At 47.8% G+C, this 26,717-nt stretch overlaps 1 protein-coding gene across 4 annotated transcripts in view; it reads left to right on the forward strand.

Moving 5' to 3' along the window:
* Positions 1 to 10,634: 10,634 nt before the first annotated feature.
* The window catches only part of FRMD5 (FERM domain containing 5), a 46,742-nt gene continuing 30,659 nt past the window's right edge, over positions 10,635 to 26,717 (forward strand). For 2 of the 4 annotated variants that reach the window (XM_024732376.1, XM_024732375.1), the window contains exons 1-4: positions 11,632 to 11,736; positions 16,769 to 16,811; positions 17,041 to 17,119; positions 25,835 to 25,932. In XM_024732376.1, the coding sequence (XP_024588144.1) occupies positions 17,058 to 17,119; positions 25,835 to 25,932 (160 nt within the window). In that variant the 5' untranslated portion in view covers positions 11,632 to 11,736; positions 16,769 to 16,811; positions 17,041 to 17,057. Of the gene's footprint in view, positions 10,661 to 11,631; positions 11,737 to 16,768; positions 16,812 to 17,040; positions 17,120 to 25,834; positions 25,933 to 26,717 lie in introns of those variants that run through there. The other 2 variants (XM_024732373.1, XM_024732374.1) reach the window with 2 other exon arrangements.

The following is a 26,717-nucleotide window of genomic DNA, read 5'->3' on the forward strand; positions in this document are numbered from 1 at the left end:
CACCTCCAGTGCATGTGAGGAGATACATTTCCAAGCCCAGGAATTATTCATAGACCAAGAGGTACCTGTTGCCGCTCAGCCACTGAAGTAATTATATCTGGAAGAACCCTCAGGAAACTTAAGCTCAGGGACTGGGAGGGCACTTACCTCAAAGCACATCCTTGACTCTTATCTCAGCCCAAGTTCAGAGGCTCTGCCTCCAGGCAAATTTAGGATAGTGTGGGATGAGGTTGGAAGGAACACCTTATCAGCCCCTTCCCATCTCTGTCATTCTCTACCCCTTCTTTACTAGACGGTTGAAGAGTTCTCAATCTTATATTCAGGGTCATGCAAAGAAAACTTCATTCCCCTCCCCAACCCCAGACTGTCACCCCTAAGGCCCTTTCATACAGAAATTCAGGAGCCCCACTGCCGCCTGGGATGTAGTCTAGGAAACAGTGGGCCTGGGGAGGACAGAGGGAGGCACAGCCTCAGCATCCAACCTGAGAAGATCCTGCAGCAGTTCCCTCTGTGTGAGGCTGGAGGTGTGCACTGGAGGATCTAAGAGGATTTTTTCTGTAGTTTACAGCAGAATGTAAAATGACCAGACTCGTAGTGGGATAACAGTTTCACATAATGGTCTTCACTGTCTGAGGCCTGCTAGAGGCAGTTTCCAGAATTGAATGAATTCTGTTTAGTTACTCTTCCCATTTACTTTGAGCAATGGCCCTGAGTTTTTCAAATTAATTAAACTAGTGATAAATGTCTTAATGAACATCCACCTTGTAAAGCTACCTGATTACTCTTTTTTGTTTTTTGGTTTGTTTTTTTTTTCCACTTATTTTATCCTCACTTAAGAGAAGATGGACCTGGAGTGTGATTACTCTGGTCAGCTAAGAACAGAATCAGAGACTCTGGGCACATAAAGGCGTAAAGGGACACAAGGTCATTTACACAGAGGGAAACTGAGACTCAGAGAAAGAAAGGACTTGCCCAAATTCTCTTGGGCTCAGAATTTGCTTTTCCTTACTCCCTCATGTCCCTGCTGCCCCAAACTCCCTGCTCAAAGCTGAACACAGAAGACTTTCCTCCCTGGCATGGAACATCCTCAGGGCACCTATCCCATACCCATCTACTTCCCCACCCACTGATGGAGGAGCGTCTGAATCCTCGCCCAGGAAAGAGGAAGGAGAAGGCTGGTCATGACAGCCAAGACGGAAGTCTGAGAACCTTAAAGAGCACAGATGCAGGAAGGAGGCAGCAGCAGGCACGGGTCTGGGGCAGCCACCAGCCCACCTGCTTCCTAGATGAGAGACCCTAGAGGCCAGGGGAGGAAATGTTCTGGAACAGACTCCCTGCCACTGATGACAAAACTGGGGTGAGAAGGGAGCTCTATCTCTGAATTAGGTTTGATGATACTTGCCAGCTTTATTTTCTGATGATGTAGCTCATGGCAAAAGGGCAGTGAATTTTGTGCTACTTAGCCATTGAAAGTAAATGGTGATTGGGGACTTGAACTTTCCAGCCAGAACTGGGCAGCTGCCCACTGTCATGAAAGGTAGAGTTTGAAAAATCTGGCAGGAAGGAGCAGAATTCCTCTGTAGTATTGAACCCACAAGCCTAGTGCTCTGAAGTTGGTACTCTTGGTACGTGAGAACATGAAAACTGAATAAAAAGTGAGAGTTGTGGGACTTCCCTGGCGGTCCGGTGGTTGAGACTTCGCCTTCCAATGCAGCAGGTGCAGGTTCGATCCCTGGTCAGGGATCTAATATCCCACATGCCTCACGGCCAAAAAAACACCAAAGCATAAAACAGAAGCAGTATTGTAACAAATTCAGTGAAGACTTTTAAAATGTTCCACATCAAAAAAAATCTTTAAAAAATAAATAAATAAACTGAACACTTAAAAAAAAAAGAATTGTACTGACAAAGCAGGAGCACAATTCTAGAGTGGTATTTGTCCTGGAGTTCAAATATCCACTTTTTCTCCCCCTTATCCCTGCAGTCCTTGCCCCGAGAGCTGCTAGTGACCAACAGGTGCTGGAGAAGGGTGGATCAAGTCCCATGATCCCCAGACCATCAGCATGGGCATCACCTTGATCTTGTTAAGCCCCATCCCAGACCCATTGGGCCAGATACTCTGGGAGAGGGGCCCAGCATTCTGTTTTAACAACTATCCAGGTGATTCCAATGCAGGCTTCAGTTAGAACCACTGGTCCAGAGCATGGTATGGTTCTGAATTTGCTTATTAAGGAAACTATTTTCAAGAGAGCTAGCCATTGCCTCCTACCTTACCTCCCCGCTCCATCCCCCTCCACCACTGGGACAGCTGCTATTGGGAGATCTGGGGTTTGCCCTATTGCTTTCCCAGGCCTCAGCATTTGTAAAATAAACCATCTTTCCACCACCTGCTTGGTTTCTGGCCCCAGCTGTCTCACTCATCTCCTGGGACTTCCAGTTTTGTTGTTCCAGTGAGGTTGTCTCCACTTAAATGGTGGGAAGGGGGTCATTCATCAGTGTGGCTTTGTACCATCAGTGGGACCACAGACCAAGAGCCGGGCCCTGGACCCTACCTCAGAGGCTTCTCTGCTCTGATGAGAGACTTTTCAAGGGAGGCCCTCGTTGTCCTTCTCAGGAGAAGCAATGAGAATGACCTGCCTGGTCCTAGCTAGAGACACCAGCAGCTGTGAGTGACTGAGTGAGCTCTGGGGAACTTGGGGCTCCAATCCAGGAGCTGTGAGCTCTGCTTGTTCGTACCTCCCCCTTTACCTGCCAGCAGGATGGGCAGTCACCTGCGGACTGCAGGGGGAAGAGTCTGAAGCTACAATTCACTCTTGTAGCTTTAATGCCAAAGAGAACCAATTATGGTTTTTGAAAGAGATCGGCGCTCTGGAGTAACTTAAATACACTTTTCCAATTTTTTTCTTTTTTTTCTAATTAATGCCAAGGCATTAAAAGGTATGGTGGCTGTTGGAACCGTGTCGTGTCTCATCCTCCACCTCACTCACTCCTTCCCGAGTGTTAGGAGCGTGTCGAGAGCATTATCAGAAGAAGCTCTGCCTTTGTCCCCATGGAATTAAATACAGCTGCCAGGCCTCCGAGGGGTTTGGGTTGATGGCATATATTTGATATTTTATACTTTTCTTCTGACCTAGTCTGGGGAAAATAGCCTTGGGATATGGAGAAGATGCAAATCTGTGCCTTGAGAGCCCTGCGGGGCAGATTTCCAAAACAGTGGCCAACCCCATAAGCTCGGGGACACTGCACAGGTGGACGTGTAGCCAGGACCCACCTGAGCGTTCTTGTCCAGGGAGGACTGGCCTCTGTTCCGTGAGTGCACAGCCCCATCGCTAAGGCTGTGTTATGTTCAAGTCCATTCAGCCTAAGGGAAGAAGGGGCCACAGGAGGCAGAGGAGGTTGGTAGGGAAAATGCACAGGGTTTTTATGTATATTATGTCTCTTGTTTTGAGCCTCACAATAATCCTTTGAGAGATGTAGTGTTAATCTTGTTTTGTAGCTAAGGAAACGGAAGCTCAGAAGGATTAAGGGACAGGTCTGAGGTCACAAGCTGAGAAGTGGCAGAGCAGGGCCTTGACTCCAAGCCCAGGGCTCATCCTCAGTGAACCTTCCCAGGGCCCTTCCCCTCTCTGCTCCCTTTGCCTCCACGTCAACTCCAAGGGAACGTGAGTGACCTGATAGGGTAATTGAAAAGGAGACTGCACCAGGACTCGGAAATCCTGGACTCTTCATTATTGGATGTGTCCAGCCTAGAACCCACCACATTTGTTGGTACTGGCCAATAAACAGTTTTCTGCTGAGGGGCAAGGAGACTGGGGGGAAGGCTGCAGGATTATGAGAACCAGTGAGGATGCTGAGCTTGACATGGTGCTCCTGACCGTGGCCACCGAGGCCACTCCCCTTAACCCCAGAAATTCCCAGGCTTGACAAATAGCATGTGCATTTGCCCTTTACAAAAAAAAAAAAAAGGCAATAAAATGTGTTGTCAAACTGTCTTTAGGGTTGGGTGCAAGGGGATGTCTATTGTATTTCCTTTTTAAGTAATTTATTTTACTGAAGTATAACTGATTTACAATGTTGTGCTAATTTCTGCTGTGCAGCATAGAGATTCAGTTATACATATATACATTCTTTTTCATATTCTTTTCCATTATGGTTTATCACAGGATATTGAATATAGTTCCCTGTGCTATACAGTAGGACCTTGTTGTTTATCCATTCTATATATAATAGTTTGCATCTGCTAATCCCAAACTCCCAACTATGATAATCTCTAGGTCTGTCTATGTTGCTGCAAATGGCCTTAATTCATTCTTTTTATGGCTGAGTAATATTCCATTGTATATATGTAGCATATCTTCTTTATCCATTCATCTGTTGATGGACATTGAGGTTGTTTCCATGTCTTGGCTATTGTGTATAGTGCTGCTATGAACATAGGGGTGCATGTATCTTTTTGAATTATAGTTTTTTCTGGATATATGCCCAGGAGTGGGATTGCTGGATCACATAGCAACTCTATTTTTAGTTTTTTGAGGAACTCCCATACTCTTTTCCATAGTGGCTGTACCAGTTTACATTCCAAGGGGTTGTCTATTTGCCCCAAAACGCTGGGCTTTCTTTACAAATTATCTGAAGCAACGTTGTAGGCATAGTTGTATGAGAGGGTGAGTGTGTATGTGTGTGCGTGTTTGTGTGTGTGTGTGTGTGTGTGTGTGTGTGAGAGAGAGAGAGAGAGAGAATATGAGCTTCACACAAATACAAAGTGTTGAGTTTTTTTCTAACAAGCCTGGCTGAGTTTTCAGTAATTCTATAGCTGTGATATGACTAGTCCACTGAGGTATTCAGCACTGGCTGGAAAAATACAACCAAAATTTATTCCATCAATAGCAAGAAACAGTGACGCTTCAAAGAGTCACTTTACTGTAAAAGTGGCCTCACCATGAGAAAGATAGACGAGTTTGCTTTCCTTCAGGCCCAACTCAGGTTTTTTGTCCTTCTGGTAACTTCACCAGATACAAGGAATCCACATAGGAATGGGGACGCCTTGGCTCTTGAAGCATCGTCACTGATATCTCAGTAAGTCTAGCCCTCTCGTTAGCCCTGCTCTTACAAGCTCTATGACAGCAGGTTTGAGGATCTGCTCAGAGGGTCTTAACTGCCCTTGTTGAGTCTGGCTTGGACCATCTATGCTAACAGAACACGTAGTCCTCCCTCCCATGCCGTTGACTTGCACACAGTGACCTCCACGTTCCAGACGGAATGTGTTTTGCCTGCCCCACGTGCATGTCCTCTGCCTACCACACCATGTGGCGCTGAGCTCAGCCAGTTCTCTGACCCAAGCAAGGACTGCCAACAGGGCTGCCTGAGGCCCCATGCCTGGCATCTGAACCTACAGATATCTATTTGCATCATGAAAAGCACCCAGTTCCCTCAGTTTGCCTGTAGAATGGCTGGTTATTGGTGCAAGAAGGTGCTGCGTTTGTTAAGGACTAGCTGGGGCCAGTGGCTGCAGGAGTCTGGGTGACCACTGTTCCTCTCTCCCTGTGAACTCTCTGGGTGACCACTGTTCCTCTCTCCCTCTCTTCCTCTCTCCTCTCTCCCTCTGAACTCTGCCTTCCCTCCTCAGGGCCGGACCTCTCCCTCAGGAGCCACATGGCCACCTGGCTCCAGGGCAGCCTCCTGGTGCTACATTCTAGGTACCAAGTACCTGCACGGGCTCCATCGTTCCCAGCCTAACTGCCGAGCTCTCGAGTCCATCTCCTCTGAGAGTAGGGAGCGAGGGCCTGCATGGGGCTAAGCTCTGGCCCTGCTGCATGGGGGCAAACCGCTATATGACACAGTACAGCTGCATTTCTCCCTGCAATTACCCTCCCTCATCTTCTACCAGAGCGAGCTGGCTGCTTTTCTAGCCGCAGCCTCAGCAGTTCCTGGGCAGATTTTGTTGGTTTATGACTAAGCAAGAAAAGTGGGCTCCTGGGCCAGAAGCTCGGCAGGAGTTCTGTCCCTTCAAAGAAAATGTAAATTGGCATGGAAGGTGCAGAGGTTAAGAAATCTGGGGGCCTGCTGTTAGCATTTGTGCCCCTCTCGTCCCTGAGCCTCAGAAAGCCAGGCCACTTGTAGTGTGCGAACACAGGGGCAGGACCGCACCCCAGTGATTGATTCACACTTCTCAGCTCAGTGTACTCATGCCCCAGCCCTGAGAAGATGAGCTGATGTGGCTGTTCCTCTGTGACATTAAAGTGCCTTTTTTTTTTTTTAATTTATTTATTTATTTTTGGCTGCTTCAGGTCTTCGTTGCTGCACGTGGGCTTTCTGTAGTTGCAGCGAACGGGGGCTACTCTTTGTTGCGGTGCACGGGCTTCTCATTGCGGTGGCTTCTCTTGTTGCGGAGCACGGGCTCTAGGTACACGGGCTTGAGTAGTTGTGGCACATGGGCTGAGTAGTTGTGGCTCGTGGCTCTAGAGCACAAGCTCAGTAGTTGTGGCACGTGGACTTAGTTGCTCTGCGGCATGTGGGATCTTCCCGGACCGGGGCTCGAACCCGTGTCTCCTGCATGGGCAGGCGGATTCTTAACCACTGTACCACCAGGGAAGTTCCGACATTAAAGTGCTTTTACACAGCACCTGCTCCTGAACCTGGCAGACGGCTGCACACACATGCCCTTAGACGACACGGATAAGGAAAGCCAGCAAGTCTTTGGCCTACAAGAAATGTAAATGTAAAGTTAAGACAGAAAAGAGGCTAGGATGCCATCCCACCCCTAGGGTGCTGGGTGCCTTGTCCCTCCCTCTCAGTCCCCCAAGGACAACTTGTTCAGCTCTTGCTTCCTCCCCCAGGCACCCCCCATCCTGGCATGGCCTTTCCGCACCCCTGGACTCTTGTGCTTTTGGAGGGCAGGTGCCCACCTCCTGCAGCCTTCCACCTCCCCTCTGCCTTCTTGAAGGGCCGTGAAACCATGGCCAGCTCCCCTTTAACTGCATGTGGCCCAGGATCTGAGAAAGTTGTGATGGCTCATGCCCCCTTCACGACTCAGGTAGTTTTTACTCACAGGTAAGCTGGATTGAATAAGGCCTCACAGGTAAGCTGGATTGAATAAGGCCCAGTGAGTGGGGAGCTTTCTACATGTTAGCTCCTCTTATCTGGATGCACCACGCCAGAGTCCCTGGGATTGACCCTGTGATGGGTTAAAAAAAAAAGCGGTTCTCCTACCCAAGGGTGTTGACTGTGAGGCAGAAAATGCAATTAACCTTGACCAGTTTAGGTCACTGGCCCAAGCCTGCTTACTGCTTGCTGCTTCAGTGCCTTCCCTAAAGAACAGACAAACCATAGAGAACTAGAACCAGGCCCTCCAGGAAGGAGACCAATATGAATTCTCTTGACCTCTGAGTTTCAAAATGATTCTAAAGGGCTCATGAATCATTCTGAGCACCATATAGAGAGAATTAAAAGGATGCATGTGTACGTACTATTATTTTCAAATGTGTGTAGGTGCTATTGTGGTTCATAAAATGTAAATTTAGTTTTTAGATGGGTGCTTAATACGTTATTTTGACCCACTAATGTCCTTGTGAAGAGAATAACCTCTGAGGTTTAGCTGGATTAGGGTGCTCTGCCTCAGCTCGCTTGTCCTGAAGATAAACGGCCTCAGGCTTGGAGCCCCGACTTCGTGACTAAACAGTAATCACCTGTCAGCGTGAGTGCCTGTTTCTCCAGTATAATCAATGGCACAACATTGAGCACACAACACACGGGTTAGCATAGCACCAGGGCAACTGCCAGCAAAGGGAAAAGGAGACAGAACTCACTGGACTTTGCCGTCCCACCAAAGGAGAAAGCTGGCTGCCAGAGAATATTCCAGAAAGCCCCAACTTAAGGCAGGGAGACCACGGAGAGGGAATCCTAGGACACGGCTGGCATCTGGAAGTGCAAGGCCAGGAAGTTTTAAATTCCTAAACCCTAGGCCCTGCCAGAGGCTTGCTGTAGAAACCCACCATGAGGGGGCAGCTGAATGTGACTTCCCCCCCAAAGACTGCCTGGGGCCACTCCACCAGCCACAGGAGTGGGTGCTCCAAGGGAGGGGCGATTGCAACTCTGTGTGAAAGGTGTTCCAGCGGCTCTCAGTAGATCCTGCCTTTGTGTTTCTTCTGGGGTTTTAAACTTCATGGGATTCCGCTCTAAGGAGGAGCTCTGCTCCTACCTTTCTCCCTTCCTTCCCTCCAGCCTTGGAGACACAGCAAGGGAAGATGCTTGTCTTCATTGGTCTCCACAAGAGCCTCGTAGCTCAAAACCATGCCTCCACCACGGGTAGGTGGGAACCTGAGGGAACTCTGACTTCATGGTGGGGAGCAGGGGTTTCACCAGATGCTGAGAAATAATGATAAAAAGATCCTTTTTCACTGATAAAGGGAATGTACAATGGGATGTGTCTTTTTTTTTTTTTTTACAACTACCTAAAGAGAAAAGCCATGCTTCCTTTTTCTTCCTGTGAAGTGGAAGAACTCTGAGGTTGGATCTGCTGAATTTAATGTTCTTACCAGCTAAGAGCCCTACAAGTGTATTTGAGCTGACAACCCATGAGTATAAGTTTTTGTGGAAGACATGATTCTTTTTTTTTTAAACATCTTTATTGGAGTATAATTGCTTTCACACAATGGTGTGTTAGTTTCTGCTATATAACAAAGTGAATCAGCTATACATATACATACATCCCCATATCCCCTCCCTCTTGCATCTCCCTCCCACCCTCCCTGTCCCACGCCTCTAGATGGTCACAAAGCACCGAGCTGATCTCCCTGTGCTATGCGGCTGCTTCCCACTAGCTATCTATTTTACGTTTGGTAGTGTATATATGTCCATGCCACTCTCTCACTTCATCCCAGCTTACCCTTCCCCCTCCCCGTGTCCTCAAGTCCATTCTCTGTGTCTGCGGGAAGACATGAGTCTTATCAAAAGTCCATGTGATTTCTATCACAGAGGCGCAATTTCCCCATGGCTGCCCCAGGTTTCTGCTAATATGGCTGTTGTATGTAAGGAAGCGAACTTCTTCAGCCATTAAAACTCACACCAGGAGGGACAAATTAGGGGTATGGAATTAGCAGATACAAAGTACTATTTATAAAATAGGTGAACAACAAGGATATACTCTATACCTCAGGGAATTATACCAATTATCTCGTAATAACCTGTAATAAAGTATAATCTGCAAAAGTACTGAATCACTGTGCTGTTCACCTGAAACTAACATAATATGTAAATCAACTATACTTCAATTAAAAACAAAAAAATCACCCCAGCTGATCACAGTACAGTAGCCAGCTTGGTGCAAAGGACAATTTGTAGAGAAAAATATTCATAATATGCAACTGTCTCTTAGTATTCCATTTCAATTGCTTTGAGAGAGATAATAGTACAGGACATGCTGCTTGAGACAGGGTTAAGCATATTTTCTCTGTTCCCAGAACCTTAAAAATGACTTTAAACTCTTCCCACACTCTGGGGCATCAGTAAGGAAAGAGTTGACAGCCCCTGCCCACAGTGACAGTTGTTGACGGAGTCCTTTGAAAGACCTGGTTTGTGGCCCACTGCCCTGAAGTCCCCGTGTGATTCATAACAAGGCTCTGTTGTGAGAGTAGCTCTTGCTGGTGGGAGACAGAAGGGTGTAAGAATGGGGCCAGCTGCCTCAAGGTTATGTTGTGGGCGGGAGTGTGAGGCCGGCAGAAGAGCAGGGGAGGTGCCCACATGGCACCACCTTCCTTAGTTGAGCTGTCCACTCACTCATCCTTCCAATCCTGCAAGGGTAAGCTTCTTAAGATACTTGCTGAGAGATCTGATATCCTGCCCTAGTTCTCCTTGGCAAAGTATAGGGTGAGCTGGCAGAAGGGACAGAGGTGAGGGGTAAACCTTTTGAGGTCTTAAAGATCTGTCCATTCCAGGAGCAGGGCCAGGTCCTTCTGTAATTACCCATGGCCTTGGGCCTTATCATAGGTGAGATAGTTTGGATCTTATAAGACCACCTTGATTTGCATGCGGAATTAAACACAGACCCACCAGAGACGAGCATCTCAGCTGAGCTGTGGAGACCACTGGGGACAGGCCCAGAGATGCTGTCTTGCAGAGCTCCAGCTGTTCTGACACTTCCCTGCAAGTCATTCTCCCAGCTCATCAGAGATACCCAGGCAGGTCCCTGAAGAGAAGGTTATGGGTTTAGAAATGGCCTAATTTCTTGACATTGCGTAAAACCTTTTAGCCACCCCTCCACCTTCTATCCATTGATTCAACAAATAATTATTGAGGACACACCGGCCATATGCCAAGCCCTGTGCTAAATTCTGGGGGAGGGCTCCTACCCTCATGAAAAGTATGGTGTAGAAAGGGAGCAGATGATAAATAAGTAAACAAATCAACAAGATAATGACAGTCAGTGCCATGAAGGAAATAAACAGGATAAATAAATGAGATAGACAGTGACAGGGAGGGGCTGTTCTGTAGGGAAAGACCTCTCTGCAGCAAGGACATTTGAGTTGAGACCTCAAGGAGATGAAGAGCTGGAGGAAGGGCATCCCAGGCAGAGGGGGGTACAAAGACACAGAGGCAGAAAAGCCTTGGCATGCTCAGGAACAGAGAGATGGTGGCCGGAGAGTGGTGAGAAGAATGATTTGGGGTGAGTTCAGAGAGGAGGCAGGAGCCAGGTCATGTAGGGCCTTGGAGGCCGCGGTCAGAGCTTGGATTTTATTCGGAGAGCAAGAGAAGCCCCTTGCTGACAGTGTCACACAGGAGTGGCAAAGTCATTAAAGATCACTGTGTGCTCGCTGCAGTTAAGAGCTGTGAGGCATATCTATATGTGCTGCTACAGAAAGAGTCACAAGATACCCTACGTGGGGAAAAATCCCAAGAAGCAGAATACAGTATAAAATATGCTGCTAATGTCTTTTTAAAACAGGAGATGTATATGTATATAGGCTTGCCCGTGTATAAAGTAACCTCATTAAGGATACCCAAGAAGCTGGTGAGGGTTTGCTTCTGGGGATGGGGAACTGCAGCATAGGTAAAAGGGAGACTCTTCATAGTATATTCTTTTGTAAGTTTGAATATCTTACTACGTGCCTGTATTACTTATTCATTAAAAAAAGACAGTTTGTCTAAATTGCAGTCACCCTGGCCGCCATGTGGAGAGAGGGTGAGCACAGAAGCAGAGGACTGGCTAGTAGGCTCTGGCCGTGGTCCAGTTGAGAGGTGGTGGTGGCTTCACCTAGGGAGTTGGTGATGGGGATGCAGAGAAGCAGGAGGATTCATGATGCACTTTAGAGGCAGAGCCAGCTGGACTTGGTGAGTTCCACACGACAGTCCAGAGGAACGCTGTGTGCATTATAGGTGGGAACTGGGCCTACCTGACTCTTATCTGCCTTCTCTGTCATCTTTGTAGAAGGAAGGGTTCTTGGGCTCCTTCCAGGTGCTGAAAGCCTCAGAATTCCTGAGAATGTTGAATCCATCACAATATGGAGGACATAGTTATGGACATGTGCCCCTTTCACATCCTCATGCAACTGTTACAAACGATTTTTAATGACCATCAAAACAAAGTTACACTGAAGAAGCCCGCCCATTTCTCAATGGAGCTTGCTTTCTTTGCAGAGAGATGCCAAAGGCCAATACCTGTTTGACCTTCTTTGCCACCACCTGAATCTGCTTGAGAAAGACTATTTTGGGATCCGCTTTGTGGACCCTGATAAGCAGCGGGTAAGTCAATATTCAAAGCACAGTTGGAGGAGAGGGTTGGTCAGTAAGCCTGAGGCCCTGAACTGTCTGTGTCACTCATGTTCAGAGTTTAGCCGCAGGAGTCGGGGACCAACCGGACCCTGCAGTTCGGTGTCATCTCTTCAGATCATATTGTGAGACGTGGAAGACCCTGTAGCAGAGCTCAGCCGGAGTGGTCCATCGTTTTTTAGATGCTGAAATGGCAGCCTCGAGAGCTGAAGTGATTTGCCCAAAGCTGCCCAGTTAGAGTCAGGGCAGCTGGGCAGGTGTTGTGGTCTCAGAGCCCAGGTCACAGGCTGAGGCTGTCCTGCCCGTCTCTAGTAAATGGGCTGATTCGCCTTGTTCTGGTTAGGAAGGGTCTCACCTGAGTGCCACAAGAACCCAATCTGGGCAGGACAGAGATGGAGCCGAACTGACGCGGGCTTTTCAGCCCTTGCAAATCCTGCAGTTCTTGTTCTGCTCTACACAACGTGGGCGGCTCTACAGACACAAGGCATTGACAAGGACTGTGATATTCTGGACAGATACAGAAACAAGGCCCCTGACTACTCCTCCAGCTTCATCTCCCCAACCGTCTCCACCCTGCTGTGGCCCTACCAGATGATACTGTGGCTCTCCACACACGTCAGACTTCTCCTCTTCAGAGCCTTCACCTGTACAGTTCTCCTCTGGAACATCGCTTCCCCTTTCCTCACTTCTCTACTCTCCACACTTTCCTTCTGGCTAACTCCTTCTCACGTGTAAGGTCTCAGCTTAGGCTTTGACTTCTTCCCGGAAGCCTTCCCTAACCCCTACTCTGACTGAGGGGCCCCTCTGATGTGCCCCCATGTGCCCTGTTCTACCCCTATTGGAGTAGAACTTATTACACCATGCTGGTATCGCCTGTTTGATTACCTGTGTTCCTTGCAAAAATATGAGTTCCACGAGGGCATGGACTTTATCTCATTCATCACTGTAACCCATGGAACTAGCACAGGGCCTAGAATGCGGTGGATTCTCAATAAATATCTGCTGAAGGGATGATGAGTGGGTGAGTTAGTGGGTTATAGTGCCATGTTCCTGCCCTCCACTTGCCCAGCTACCCTTCAGGCCCACACCTGCAGTTCCTATAACTTCCGTCCATCAGCCCTTTGCTCTGTGTGGGAAGGTTCTCTCTGGCATCCCCACCGAAGTGGGAAAGTATGCAGAAGCATTCAGGCCTCACTGCCTCCCTTCCCCACACCCACTGTCGTCTACCATCCTCCAAAAGCACTGTCACCACGAGCCCCAGAGGGCCCCCCTTTCATGGGTCCACACATTTTTTTCATAGCTCCAAACATAAGCTTCATCTCTGTCACCACTGGGGACCTTGGAGCCCCGGAGGGTGCAGCCTCCCACCAGTGCCCAGGGCCACAGGTAACTCCCTCTCCAGGCCAGAATCAGGTTGTGTTTTTTGTTTCATTCATTCATTTACTAATTATTTGGCTGCATCAGGTCTTCATTGCTGCTCCCAGGCTTTATCTGTTTGCAGCGAGCAGGGGCTACTCTTCGTTGCAGTGAGCAGGCTTCTAACTGCAGTGACTTCTCTTGTTGCGGAACACAGGCTCTAGATACACGGGCTTCAGTAGTTGCAGCACGTGGGCTCAGTAGTTGTGGCTCGCGGGCTCTAGAGCGCAGACTCAGTAGTTGTGGTGCATGGGCTTAGTTGCTCTGCAGCATGTGGGATCTTCCCGGACTAGGGATCGAACCCGCGTCCCCTGCATTGGCAGGCGGATTCTTAACCACTGCACCACCACAGAAGTCCCCAGGTGTTGTTTTGTTGTTTGATGCTCTGAACCGCTGTGTCTCCAGATCACATTTAGGGTTTTATGCTGAAGACTTGAGCTGTAGGAAAGAAACCAAAGCCTGAATCTGTTTCGTTTGACAAGCCGTGCCCCACTTTGCTGCCATGTTTCATTCCTCCTGGCTCAGCAGAATTTTGAGCATCACCAGTGTTTGAGGAGTGTTGAGGTCAGCCCCTCACCCTGTAAAGGCCCCACTGTCTTGGCATAAATACTATCCTTAGCTCTGGACGATAGTATAAGACCCCCCAAAGTGCCACGACACCAGGAAGCTACATGTCCTCACGTGCTCTAGGTGTCCATTCACTCTGTAATGGTAGAGTCTTAGACTGTTTTTACAAAGGGATTTTGTTGTTGTACTTTGTTTATTTTTGGGAGTCAGAGCTGTTTCTCCTTAAGAAGGAAGACCAGTTACCCCAAGGTCTCTTCATCTCCCAAAGGCAGTTGGCATATGAAGAAAAAAGGGTAAAATGTATCCTGTTCATTATTTTTTAGTTGGATCAGCATGTGCTTGAGGAGGATAAGAGAGTATGTTGAGATGACAAAGATTAAAAGCCAAAGGAGACAGAGAAAAATAAGGAAATGGGGAAAAGGAGAAATAAACTTTCACGGAGTGACTCCTTTGTGCCAGGCTCCACGCTGGGCACAAATCTAGATCTTTCAGCCAATGGACGTTGAGTGATGAGGTGTATCAGGCACGAAGCGAAGAGCTTCACATGTGTTATTCCATCCTTACCATGAATGAGATGAGTATCCGCAGTTATACCATCCATTCTCCAGATGAGTGGACGGTCTCGGACAGGTTATGTAACTTGCCCAAGGCAAGTGGCAAAGCCTGTCTCCTGCTCAGACCTGCCTGATGCCAGAGCCTGTGTGGTTTCTGGGGGTTCCATGCTGAATTCATACCCTATAGCCTCTAAAGTGACATGATTCTGTGCTTTTATTGAGGGTTTAAGGAGAGCAGGGAGGCTTGAGAGGGTCCTTGAGAGCTGTGGGGTAATGGACCTGTAAAGAATTGTCCTAGATCAACTGATCACGATAGAGATGGAGGAGATGAGCTCCCTGCGCCGCCCCACCCCAGACCTCTTCCCCTGAGCACCAGGGCGGCAGAGCCCAGCGTTCACATCCATCCCATCATCGCTTGCTCTGCAGGGGTCTCCATGGGGTCTGGGATTTCTCTGGTCCCTCCTGGAGGAGCTGCCCTCACTCCCTCTCCCCTGTTCCTGACTCAGGCCCTGGTCTCAGACTATTCTCACCCTCCCCTCCAAGCCCCCAGAGTCTGAAGATTGTACCACCTTGGCTCCTTCACCCAAATGCAGGAGGAAGCTCTGCTCTCTGAACCTTCTTTTTACTCTTCTCCTGACCCCAACTCCCCAACCCAATGTTATCAATTTGCTAGTGATTCTGGGACCCAGATATAGGCAGACAGCTGCAGAAGGTAACTCTGGCCATCACCATATTTGGAGGATCCTGTCAAGATTTCTCTACCAGACCCTCTCTTGGACAAGCTTTCCGCCTTCTTTCCACCTGCTCCCGGTCTCCTCCAGCCTCACTCCTTTCTGGAGCTCACACTCCAGTGCAAACTAAAGTCTTCTCTCCTGCTATTGCCAAGGGGAATAGCCTTTCGTCATTCAGCCTCTCTGCCTTCTGCTGATAATGGATCTATCATTGCACTTAGCTTCTATCTATCTTCGTTTATTTATTTTAATCTATCGGTCCAGTGCCTCAGGGCATTTAGTTTTCTGAGTCCCCGACACTTGCTGTGTTCTTCTCACTGTCCAAAATTCTGGTGTGCTCCACACAGACAGGCCTCCTCCACCGTCACAGGCATGGTCTGGAACCCCAGTTGTTTCCATGCAGTTTCATCTCCTTGCCTTTGCTTCCCTGTGAAGCCAAGCCGCGGTGGGCCGTGTAATGTGAGAAGGACCTCTTAACCACACTGAGTGGCTATAATGAGTTGCCAGCCTCGTGGGAACTCAGATCAGAGGAAGCAAGAGAGCAGGATGTCAGCCCAGATTATCCATGTGGAGCTGACAGGAGAACTAGCTCTTGGTGGGTCCATTAACTGTGTGACCCACGGCCCAGCCCAGAAGGTGAGAGCTGGGCATCGAGGGAGGCCAGGATGCGTCTGCGTGGCCCTGCCTGCTTTCCTGCCAGAGGGAGGACTCTGCCAGACGTTTTACTAAATAGGAGTAGTCAGAAAAGAGGGAGGTGTGGACCTGGTTCCTTCTCCTGTTCTACAGCTGCACATTGAACACTGAGCTGGGCACCAGTGATACAGTGGTAAACAAGATAGAATTTTCTGCCCTCACAGAGCAGTGGTTTTAAGCTACTTCCAGATAATCAAGCCCCAAATATCAACAGTTCTAGCTCTCTGCAAATTAGCAAGGTTCCTGATTATCATAAAAGCAACAAGCATCAATAGTGCATTTTATAAGGCATCCATGTAGAAGTGGGAAACTGATATAGAACATTCTCGTTGCTTCCTTTCCCAAACGTAAGTGCCATGGGAAAAAATGCATTGCTACTATGTCCTGCCTCTGTGAAAATCCAGGGGAAACAGGATACTACACATTGATTGTGGTTAGTTATCTTATGAGACTTAGATTTTAAACATCCCTGGATGCCAAGGAATCCTGAGGATGTATTCCCTAACACAAGGGTTGGCAATGCGTTGCTCAAACAAAGATCAGATATACACCAGCCATCCCTGCCTTCTCAACATTTATGAAATTCCACCTGCCAGTGCTTTCTAGAGCTGCTACCAATAGCCTCTGTGTGTCATCCTGTCCCCACTGCATAACACAAACACAACCCATTAAAGGGAGTATTTCCCTACTAAAAATCCAGGTGGGGCTCTGTCCCCATCACACATAGGTGCATTCATTTGTGCCTACGGGCATGCCAGAAACATGGCTTGGAACTCTGGCGCCCTACGTTGGAAGGCGGCATTGCCAGGGAAGCCCAGAAATGGCATCTGAAGCTGGATCTCTTCCCCCCTTCACAGCTGGTTCCATGGGGAGCTTATTTCAGAAAATCATATCATTCTGTACTCTCCAAGCCTACATATCACAAGCTTCTGAGCTGCTTTCACCCTGGGCTACAATCTGTCTAGTTTTTTAAATTGAATAAAACAAGTTATATTTGACACTGCTTCTCATTAGGGCTTTCTTGTTCTGTGTTCTCTGTTTCAGCATTGGTTGGAGTTTACAAAGTCTGTGGGGAAGCAGTTGAGATGTAAGTATTGTCCATGAAAAGATGGAAGCCTCACCCCTGGGGAGGGTGGGAGGAAACCTCCCACTTGCAGTGAGTCTTGGGAATTTTCCACTGTTCTAAGTGTAAGTTGGCCCTAAACATGTGAAGATTTTCTTCAGATGGTTCAGAGACCTGTGCATCCCAGTGGGGCGGGGAGCCCAGTCATCTTCCTGGGAAGGTCTTCCCGATGGGCACCTCTTTTTCTCTGCAGCCCAGCCTCCATTCACCATGTGTTTCCGCGTGAAGTTTTACCCTGCAGACCCTGCTGCCCTGAAAGAAGAAATAACCAGGTAAGGCTGAGCCCATGTCCCTCAGCCTCTAAGACTTGTTGGAGAGGATAGGAAAGAGGGACTGTAGCTTCCTAGATCCTCTACTTTGGAAGCTCCCAACTCTGATAGGCAAGGAATTCTTCCTAAATATAGCCTTACTTCTATATTTCATTTCCACATGCTCTCTTTGCTCATCCCCTCAGCAGAACTGCAACGGAGTGAGCTTCTTTCCTTTAAGAATACTTCACCTTAGGGCTTCCCTGGTGGCGCAGTGGTTGAGAGTCCACCTGCCAATGCAGGGAACACAGTTAAAAAAAAAAAAAAAAAAAGAATACTTCACCTTAAACTGGTCATCTGCAAAAGAGTCTGGAGTAATGAATTAATCAAAAGCATTTTTTCTTTTACCAATGATGTGGCCACCATGGATGTTTTTGGAGACGGCCGTGTTGCTGCTTATTTGGGGGCTTGAAATAGACTCCAGCGGCCTAATGTACTTGGGAAATGGCAAAGCAGGACGCTGAAAAACGAGCTGGGTAACACTGAAGATTTTAAATCCAAGTGGGTGACCTCCCATGTGCTTATGGATCAGGCCCGTGATAAACTCTTCATTGTGGGGATCGTGTTCTGTGGCAGGCAGCTACAGGGAATGAATCCTGTCTCATCCAGCACCACTTGGGGATGAGAAAGAACCTCTGTGCCCACACCATCCTACAAGAGGGTCAATGAATTGGAGCTTCAAAGCTCCCCCAAGGGTTTTGTGTATCTAAGCCAAATTCACTCTAAAAGTCTGACCTCAGAGATTTAGAACTCTCTGAAATGGGATCTTAATTTTTATATTAGAAAGATGTAATTTGGACATTAGCAAAACCTTGATGTTACCTTGTAAAGGGTGGAGCCCGAGGTGAAGAGATGATGCCAGGGAATCCTAGAGCCATGGAAGAGACAGCTCTGCCAGCTCTGCCCCCACTCCCTAAAGCCTTACAGACAGCAAAGATTGGGACGAGGCCATTGCCAGTGTAGAGACTGCTTGTCCTCTAAGGCCTTGAGACCTATTTCTAGATCCCGAACTCCACATGAGCCCCAGTGGAGGTTGAGGAGAATCTTGCGAAGGAATCAAAAGGATCAGGAAAGTTGTTTCCTCCAGATGCTCTGAGTGCACCCACCACCCACTTTAAAGCACTGAGGACAGTGAAGTGTGTAGTTACAACCAAGTCGCGTGCTCCTTACTGGGCACAGGGAAACTGCAGGCTCTGCTCATCCATGTGGAAGTGGGTGTGGCCCCTACTTTGCCTGTGAAAACCAAGCTCATCCATATTAATGAGCAATCCTGTAGCTTTAGGCAGGAGAGTAAGGGTAGAACCACTGTGTTTAACAACTTAAACAGAGAGGAGTTTTGGTAAAGCACTAGCCTGCCCTGCTCATGACTTCCAGAGTGCTTGCCACAGTTCTGTACCTGCCCCTCCTTCCCCGCTTCCCTCCCCCTCCCCCCTTTCCTTTCCTCCCTCCCTCCCTCCCCACCTTTCTCTCCTGAAAGAGGTGATGGTGCCAGGGCAGACCCAGAAGTCCACGCTCCTGTCCACATGTCAGGGCAGATTTAACACAACTTTGTTGAGAGCCTAGCACCTAGCCTCCTAACACCTCGCATCAGGATCACCTTTTCTGCACCTCACTGGACCAACAGTAAGGATGAGAGGGTTTGGTCTAACAACTCAGAGGGCTGCCAGTGACAGCACGACAGACACACGGCTTTCTGATTTGATTAAAGGACAAAAATATATAGTTCTCTTGGCCCTTAGGAGGAGGTCTTTTTCTTTTTTAAGATTTCTTTTTGATGTGTGGACCATTTCCAAAGTCTTTATTAAATTTGTTACAGTATTGCTTCTGTTTTATGTGTTGGTTTTTTTAGCTGTGAGGCATGTGGGATCTTAGCTCCCTGACCGGGGATCAAACCCACACCCCCTGCTTTGGAAGGCAAAGTCTAAACCACTGGACTGCCAGGGAAGTCCCAGGAGGAGGTCTTAACAATACAATTTTCTAAAACAAATGTCACTACATGATGCTAATGTACAGACCCTCCTACCCAAGGAGCAGCATAGACCAGGAGGCTCAGATCCTGTTTCTGCTACTTCTTGGCTATGTGGCCTTGGACATAAAATAGTTAACTTCTCTGACCTTCAGATCCCTTATTTATAAAATGAGGATAGTAATAGTACCTCCCAGCTTCGTTGGGAGGATTAATCACTACATGGGGTTGTGTACTTCTTAATACACCCCCCAGGGAGCCTGGCACTGAGCAAAGGCTCACTGTTTACTGCCAGGTCAATTACATGGTCCGTGGACCTCAGGGGCTCTGCATGGGGCACAAGTACAGTTGGTTCTGGCTTTTCTCCCTTGTTTATGTGATAATCCCCACTCCTTTTCTGTCCTAGCTAGAGTCCTAACACTTAAGCAGCTAACTTGTGAGGACTGGGAAAGCCATGGCCAGGCCTCTCTCCAAGTCAGCAAACTTCAAAGACACTGGCAAGCGTGTGAGCTCCTGCCCCTTCCGCATGCAGCTGTGCCCATCATCCTCGACTATTTTCCCCTTGCTCTCTGCCTCACCAGCCTTCCTTCCCTAGAGGGCATTTTCCAAGCGTTGTCAGGTGTGCGGACCTCAAGGTGCCTGGGCCTGATTTGGAGTCTTTGTGCCTCCCCCTCCCTGAGGTGTTCTGTGGAGGCCCTGGTCTTCGCTGCGTCTTTATCCTCATTCACATCCCTGCTGCTCTTAAAAGAGTGGGTACCTGCCCCGGCCTCATTCAATACCCATAATTCATTACTGGCTTAGAGCTCTCCACCCCACCTTCCTGCCAAACTAATTTAGCTGTCAGTGTGGTTTTTTCCCTGGCAATATCAGTCCTAAATTTCGCTGCCATCTCAGCTACTCCCATAAAGCCAGGCTTAGAGGAGGGGATGAAGAAGAACTGTGCTTCAATTTATCTCTTGGACTCTTCCCAGATGATAAATTTAGTTGCCAAATCCTGATTAATCTCTTTTGTCATTTTTTAAATAAATAAATAGATTTTCTTGTCTGAGCTAGAGACAAGGCAGAGAAAATGGGGATTAGGCACCAGATAGGCACCAGATTTAGCTTTTAACAAGGGCTGCAGGTGTTCGAACTCATTGAAAGATCAAGTAATAGAAGGAAACTGAGTGCACATGGGGCCCCGCCTTCCAAGGAAGCAAACTGCCTGACACATGTTTGAGCAGGTGCTCAAAAAATGTTAATAGACTTTTCAGGTCATTTATTTTTTTAAAAAAAGTTAATAGAGTTTATAGGTAATGTATTCCATCAGTGAACATCACTTGAGCCTAGCGTAGGCTAAGATGGGTTGGCAAACTTTTTCTGTAAAAGACCAGATAGTAAGTATTTTAGGCTTTGTGGGCCATATGGTCTCTGTCGCAACTAATCTGTTCTACCATTGTAATGCGAAAGCAGCCACAGACAGTACATACATGAATGAGCCTGGCTCTGTTCCAATAAAATGTTATTTTATCTCACTGGGGACTCTGGTGGCAGGTTTAGTGTGCCAATCCTGGGAGAAGGAATCAAAAAGATCTGAGTTCAAATCCCAGGTGGTTCTTTAACTAGATGTGTACAAGGCAAGCAACAATATCTCTGATCACTCCCTTTCCTCATGTATGAGACAGGGATAAAAACAGTAGTCACCTCATAGAATTGCTGAAAGAGTGCGTGTTAAACAGTACAGTGTGTGGCACACAGCATGCACTCAGTAAATCACTGCTATATTGTCTCTCTCCACTGGAATGTAAGCTCCCTAAGAGTAGGGACTCTGCTTCGTTCTCTGCTGTATTCCCAGCACCTGTGGCTGTACCTGGCACATGTGTGTGCTCAGAACTAGATGGATAGATGGATGGGAGGTTGGATGGACGGATAGAGGGATGGTTGAATGGATGGATGGATGGATGGATGGGTTGGTGGTTGGATGGATAAATGGATGGATGGATGAATGAATGAGTGGATGGGTGGGTGGGAGGTAACGTGAATAGGCACAGGATGTATAGGCTTTCTAGAAGAATATTAAAAGTGACAAAGCGTATTCTCTAACTCCAAGGAGCCCGCAGTCTAGTTTGGGGGAGGAAGACATACTAAACGTGATCATAGTTAGGAAAAGGGATGGCAGAAAATAGAGGAAACCAGAGGCAAAGAATCTAATGAAGGAAGACAGGGCCAAAGGATCTTTTGGAAGAAACTCTTCAGGAGCTGCCAGTGCTTTCCAGAGTTCAGAACCTTTAATTGTGGAAACATCTCTGGATTCATCCCCATCCTCTGATATCAGAAATCAGAATGCCAAAGCCAGTTCCTTGGATGTACATGTTCCAGAAATACATAGGTTTTTCTTGGTCATCTTTTTTTTTTTTTAAACCCTGAAGAATCTCTCTCTTTTTTTTTTTTTTTTTGGCTGCATTGGGTCTCTGTTGCCACATGCGGGCTTTCTCTAGTTACGGCGAGCGGGGGCTACTCTTCATTGTAGCACGTGGGCTTCTGATTGCAGTGGCTTCTCTTGTTGCCACTGGCTCTACACGCACGGGCTTCAGTAGTTGTGGCTCACAGGCTCCAGAGCGCAGGCTCAGTAGTTGTGGTGCATCGGCTTAGTTGCTCCACGGCATGTGGGATGTTCCCAGACCAGGGCTCGAACCCGTGTCCCCTGCACTGGCAGGTGGATTCTCAACCACTGCGCCACCAGGGAAGCCCTCCTTGGTCGTCTTTTAGGCTCTCACACACTCTGCCTTTGGATGGTCCTCCATCAATTTAGGACAACCTGGCATTTAAACAAAAATGGAGGTGAGGTAAAGCCTCTTTGAAGCCAGAAGGAGATAGGCAAAGTTTAACCAAAAAAGTGTCCTAAAGAGAAAGCTTTTTGTCTTAAATCTGGTCTAAAGCTGATTTCTTTTTCATTCCAGTGAGAATTTCTCTCTGATGACAAAGAGTTCCCCTGACTTCATTTAGGACCCTTTTCTCCCTAACCATAGCTCACTGAATCACCATGCGGGTTCTGTTTCCTCAGCTATAAAATGCGAGAGTTAGGCTCTGTAACTCCTACTATGAGGGTCTGAGACTGGGGAGCCCAACCAGCCTGCTCATTATGAGCTGCTCATTATAAGCAGGCTGATCCCTTGCCTGGCAACTCAGTGGCCCTGGTGACAATGACTCAGGCAACAAGATAGTCTTCCTTAGGCCCTTATGTCACAGGGGAGACCATGCCAGGGCCTCTTGGGAATAGGTCTAAGGATGCTATGAGTCATGTGGGATGTATTTTCATGACCAACAACACTGAGTCATTGGTTACCTCCTTAAATGAACAAAACACAAAGCTTGACGGAAGCTGCTGGGGGAGAAAAGGGAGGGGGGACCCCTAGTGTAACTGTCAGTTGATTCTTTCCTGAGCTCATCTCGTCCTCTGCAGACTGTGGTGTGTTTCTTTAGGATGTTGACTTGCCCCTCCATCCCCTCCCCCTCCAGTTGCTGCACCATTGCTTGACAGTGTTCCCACGGCCTTACCCTTGACCTCCCTGTAGCTGTTCTACCTTCTGAGGTCTGAAGGAACCCCGCCCAGCAGCGGAAAAGCCTTGTTTCCTTTCCAGCTCACCTGAGGCACCTGTCATGCACCTGTCATGCACCTATCGTGGTTCTCACTGTGAGGAGGAGCGTGTCCCCCTTGGAGCTCTAGAGGAGCCTTTTCAAACCCAGCAGCACCCATACACTGACTCTCACATGCTCCTCCCCGGGGTGGGGGGTGTTCTCACCACCACATTGAGGACCACCATCCAGAGCCTTTGAAATATCTCCTTCAGTCCTGTACATGCAGCCCCTGAATTTTGGACACAGACAAGCAGAGAGGTGTGGGAGGAGTGATGCATCAACTCAGGCCCCGGGAGTGATCTGTAAGTAAGAGGCCAAAGGCTTGCTGCTACATCCTGCCAAAGCCGGTGGAAGGTGGGAGTTGAAGCAGTGAGAGGCAGAGAGCACTGCCCCCTTCCTTCCACACACCTGTGGCATTTCTTCATGGGAAGCAGAGTGAAGAGAAGCTTGATCTGGTAGATCCAACTTAAAAAATTACTACTCATTGCACGATGTCTTTTTCCTTCAGTTTTCTTTGGGGCCGAGTGGGAGTGGTTGGGATAAGAAGGGGAGTTCTTGTTAACTTCCAGACCACAGTAGTCACCTTCCCCTCGGTTTGGGGAGGGCAGTCCATCCTGATGTGGTCAGAAGGATGCTTGCGAATTTTCTTAGGACAGTGCTTCATGCATTTTAATCTATGTACAGATCACCTGGGGGTCTTGCTTAAATGATTCAGTAGGTCTCAGATGGGCCTAATTCTCCATTTCCAACAAGCTCCCAGATGCTGCTGATACCCCTGTCGTGTGGGCCACACTTTGAATAGCAAAGCTTTAGGAGAAAAGGTTCGATTGCGCCTTCGTTTCTATTTAATGACTTGACTCACCAAAAAGCCCCGAGCTCTCAGACACGTGCTGGTGCCCCTCCTCACCCCAGAAGTTGTGCTGTCATTGGTCCTCTTTCTTTTGAGCATTTTCACATGATCAAGTGGGCATGGAATCCTCTGTTTTATTCTTCAGCCTGAAAACAGAAGCAATAGAAACACCTCTAGTTGTCCAGGGAGTGCCCAATTTCTTTTTGGTTCAAACTGATGGAATTTAAGGGAATTTTACCATATTCCCATTACTCCTGTGAGGATGCTGTAGTTATCTATGGCTGTTTAACAAAATGCCACAAAACTTCACTTAAAAGTATTTCTCATCTCTGAGTGTCTGTGGGTCAGGAATTCAGGAGTGGCTTAGCTGGGTGCTTCTGGCTCAGGGTCTCTCCTGGGGTTGTAGCCAAGTGGTTGGCTGGGCCTGTGGTCATCTGAAGGCTTGACCAGAGGATTCAGTTCCAAGATGGTGTACTCACATGGCTGTTGGCAGAAAGCTTCAGTTCCTTGCTAGCTGTTGGCAAAACGCCTTGGTTCCTCACCATGGACCTTTCTATAGGGCTGCTTAAGTGTCCTCGAGCAGAGTGAGTGATCCAAGAGAAGGAGAGCACAAGGAGGAAGCTGCAGGGACACTATGACCTAGTCTCAGATGTCAGACACTAACTACCACTCCTGCTTTAGTCTGCTTGTTAGAAGCAAGCCACTGAGTCTAACCCACCCTCAAATGGAGTGAATTAAGCTCTACCTCTGGAAATGAGGAGTATCAAGGAATTTGTGAACTTTTTTTTTTTTTTTAACCATGCCACGCGGCTTGTGGGATCTTAGTTCCCCAGCCAGGGATTGAACCCACGACCTCAGCAGTGAAAGTGCAGAGTCCTAACCACTGGACCGCCAGGGAATTCCCTGTGGACATATTTTCAAACCACCACAAATAACCCCCTGTCAAGGAGCCACTGTGGTAGGTGACTCACTTAAGGGTGTGATACCCCAGGCCTCTGCTCTTCTCAGGGCACCTGTGAGGTTGTGAACATCAGAGACCCCACTCCTTGTAAAGACCTTTCAGAATACAACATCAACAGTTGCATTCCATGGCAACAGAGTCCACCCAATTACTTGTGAAACTACAAAGCACTTATAGTGCAAAGAGGGTAGAATAACACAGTGATGAAGAGCCAACCTCAGTCCTGAATTTGAATCCTGGTTCTGCCACTTACCAGTTATGTGCCCATGAGAAAATCACTTAAGCCTCAGTTTATCTTAAAAAAGGGAGATAATAACAATATATATCTCAAAGTGGTATGGAAAATTAGGTGAGATGCTGATGTCAAGTGTGTAAGTCCTGGACTGGGAAATAGTAAGTGTTCAATACACATCAGCTACTATTAGCTGTTCTTGATAGCCTGCTTCCACCTGAGGTGAGCTTCCTACGGTTGAAGAAATATTAGCCACAAGTTTGTGCATTTCCTTCACCGGTGCCTCTTCTTACACCTTATTCAATTTCTGAGAGGTCTGGTTGACCTCTGCCCATAATGAGGGCCATTCCACATATGGACAGATTGACTTGGCAAGCCGAGGCAGAACTCTCCCCAGGGCTAGTTCCTTCACCACCTCTCTGCTTCTTAAGAGGCAACGTCAGCGAGAGTCCAAGGCGGAGAGAGGCCCCATCAGCCCCTCTCTTATGACACAGGTTTCTTTCTCGGCACTGAATTGAGCGGGGCCGGCTCCTTCCAACTCCCAGCACTGGGGGACGATGCTTTTAACCAGGAAGTGCCATTTTTGTTTTGGTTTTTGTTTTTGCGGTACGCGGGCCTCTCACTGTTGTGGCCTCTCCCGTTGCGGAGCACGGGCTCCGGACGCGCAGGCTCAGCGGCCATGGCGCACGGGCCCAGCTGCTCCGCGGCATGTGGGATCCTCCCGGACCGGGGCACGAACCCGTGTGCCCTGCATCGGCAGGCGGACTCGCAACCACTGTGCCACCAGGGAAGCCCGCCATTTCTGTTTTGAGCTACAGAAGGAAACTGACAGGTTGTTTTGAATTGAACTTCAAAATCAGTTCAGGGCAAAGTGCTTGAAAGAGCCTTCAGGGAAATGGAAAATGTTATTTGTTCTGTGGTATGTTTTGAGATTTTTGTTTTAATGTAGTAAAAGTGTCCTGACAGAGATTTTGATAGGCTTATATTACATATTTATGTCTTTAAAGCAATCAAAGAAATCCTTTATAGTTCATTTTCTGTTTTCTCTCCAGGTATTTAGTCTTCCTGCAGATCAAAAGGGATCTGTACCACGGCCGCCTCCTCTGTAAAACATCAGATGCTGCCTTGTTAGCAGCTTATATCCTTCAAGGTAATGACTTTTGACAGGATAAATTTGCCTTTCATGCTAAGTACTGATTACATTATTTCAGTTACCGCAGATGACTACTTCTTGGATATAAACAGTATCTAACTTGAAACAGAGCCCAAGTTAAAAGACTTTGCCTGGACTCCCTAGTCCCAGGAAGCTCTGACCACACAACCTTAAATCGTTTGTACCTAAAGTCTTTCTGGCAGCCCCTTCAGACTCTGTTTGGGGGGGTGGCTTTCCTTGCACCCTTGGTCGATAAAGTTATCGAGACTCTGGAGAGTAATCCAAATCAGCTTTTTCTTGTCTTTTTATTCAAATCTCAAAGATGTGAAGCACCTTGGAATTCTGGTATCTGTTTCAGAGACCTTTCCATTCAGAGTGCTCTAAGTTAGAAATGTTTCCAAGTAACAAACCCATTTTCTAACATGCAAAGAAGGCAGAGTTGGGGTTGTACTCAGCCAATACCCAGACTGGCGGTTTTTGCAAAACAGTGGGAAAGGTACGTACTCTTCGTAGGTGATCCTTTCTCCTTTCGTGAAATGCAGGGGACTTCTAAGTATTCTAAGTTCGTAGACTTCTCTTAGTCCTTTGGCCTGAAGCTGTCACTGGGTTATTTTGGACCATAGCACTAAAATCATGAAGTTTCTATCAAAGAATCTGAATTCATAATCAGAAATCTGTGAACTCCAGGAAGCTACTTTGTGAACAGAACCTAAAAAAATGCTTGCCAATAAGAAACGAAAGTTCTTCCGGCAAAAAAAAAATATCACAGCTGCGTTAAGAAT

Source organism: Neophocaena asiaeorientalis, unplaced genomic scaffold (genome assembly GCF_003031525.2).
Source record: "Neophocaena asiaeorientalis asiaeorientalis breed wild unplaced genomic scaffold, Neophocaena_asiaeorientalis_V1.1 scaffold119, whole genome shotgun sequence".
NCBI classification, from domain to species: Eukaryota; Metazoa; Chordata; class Mammalia; order Artiodactyla; family Phocoenidae; genus Neophocaena; species Neophocaena asiaeorientalis.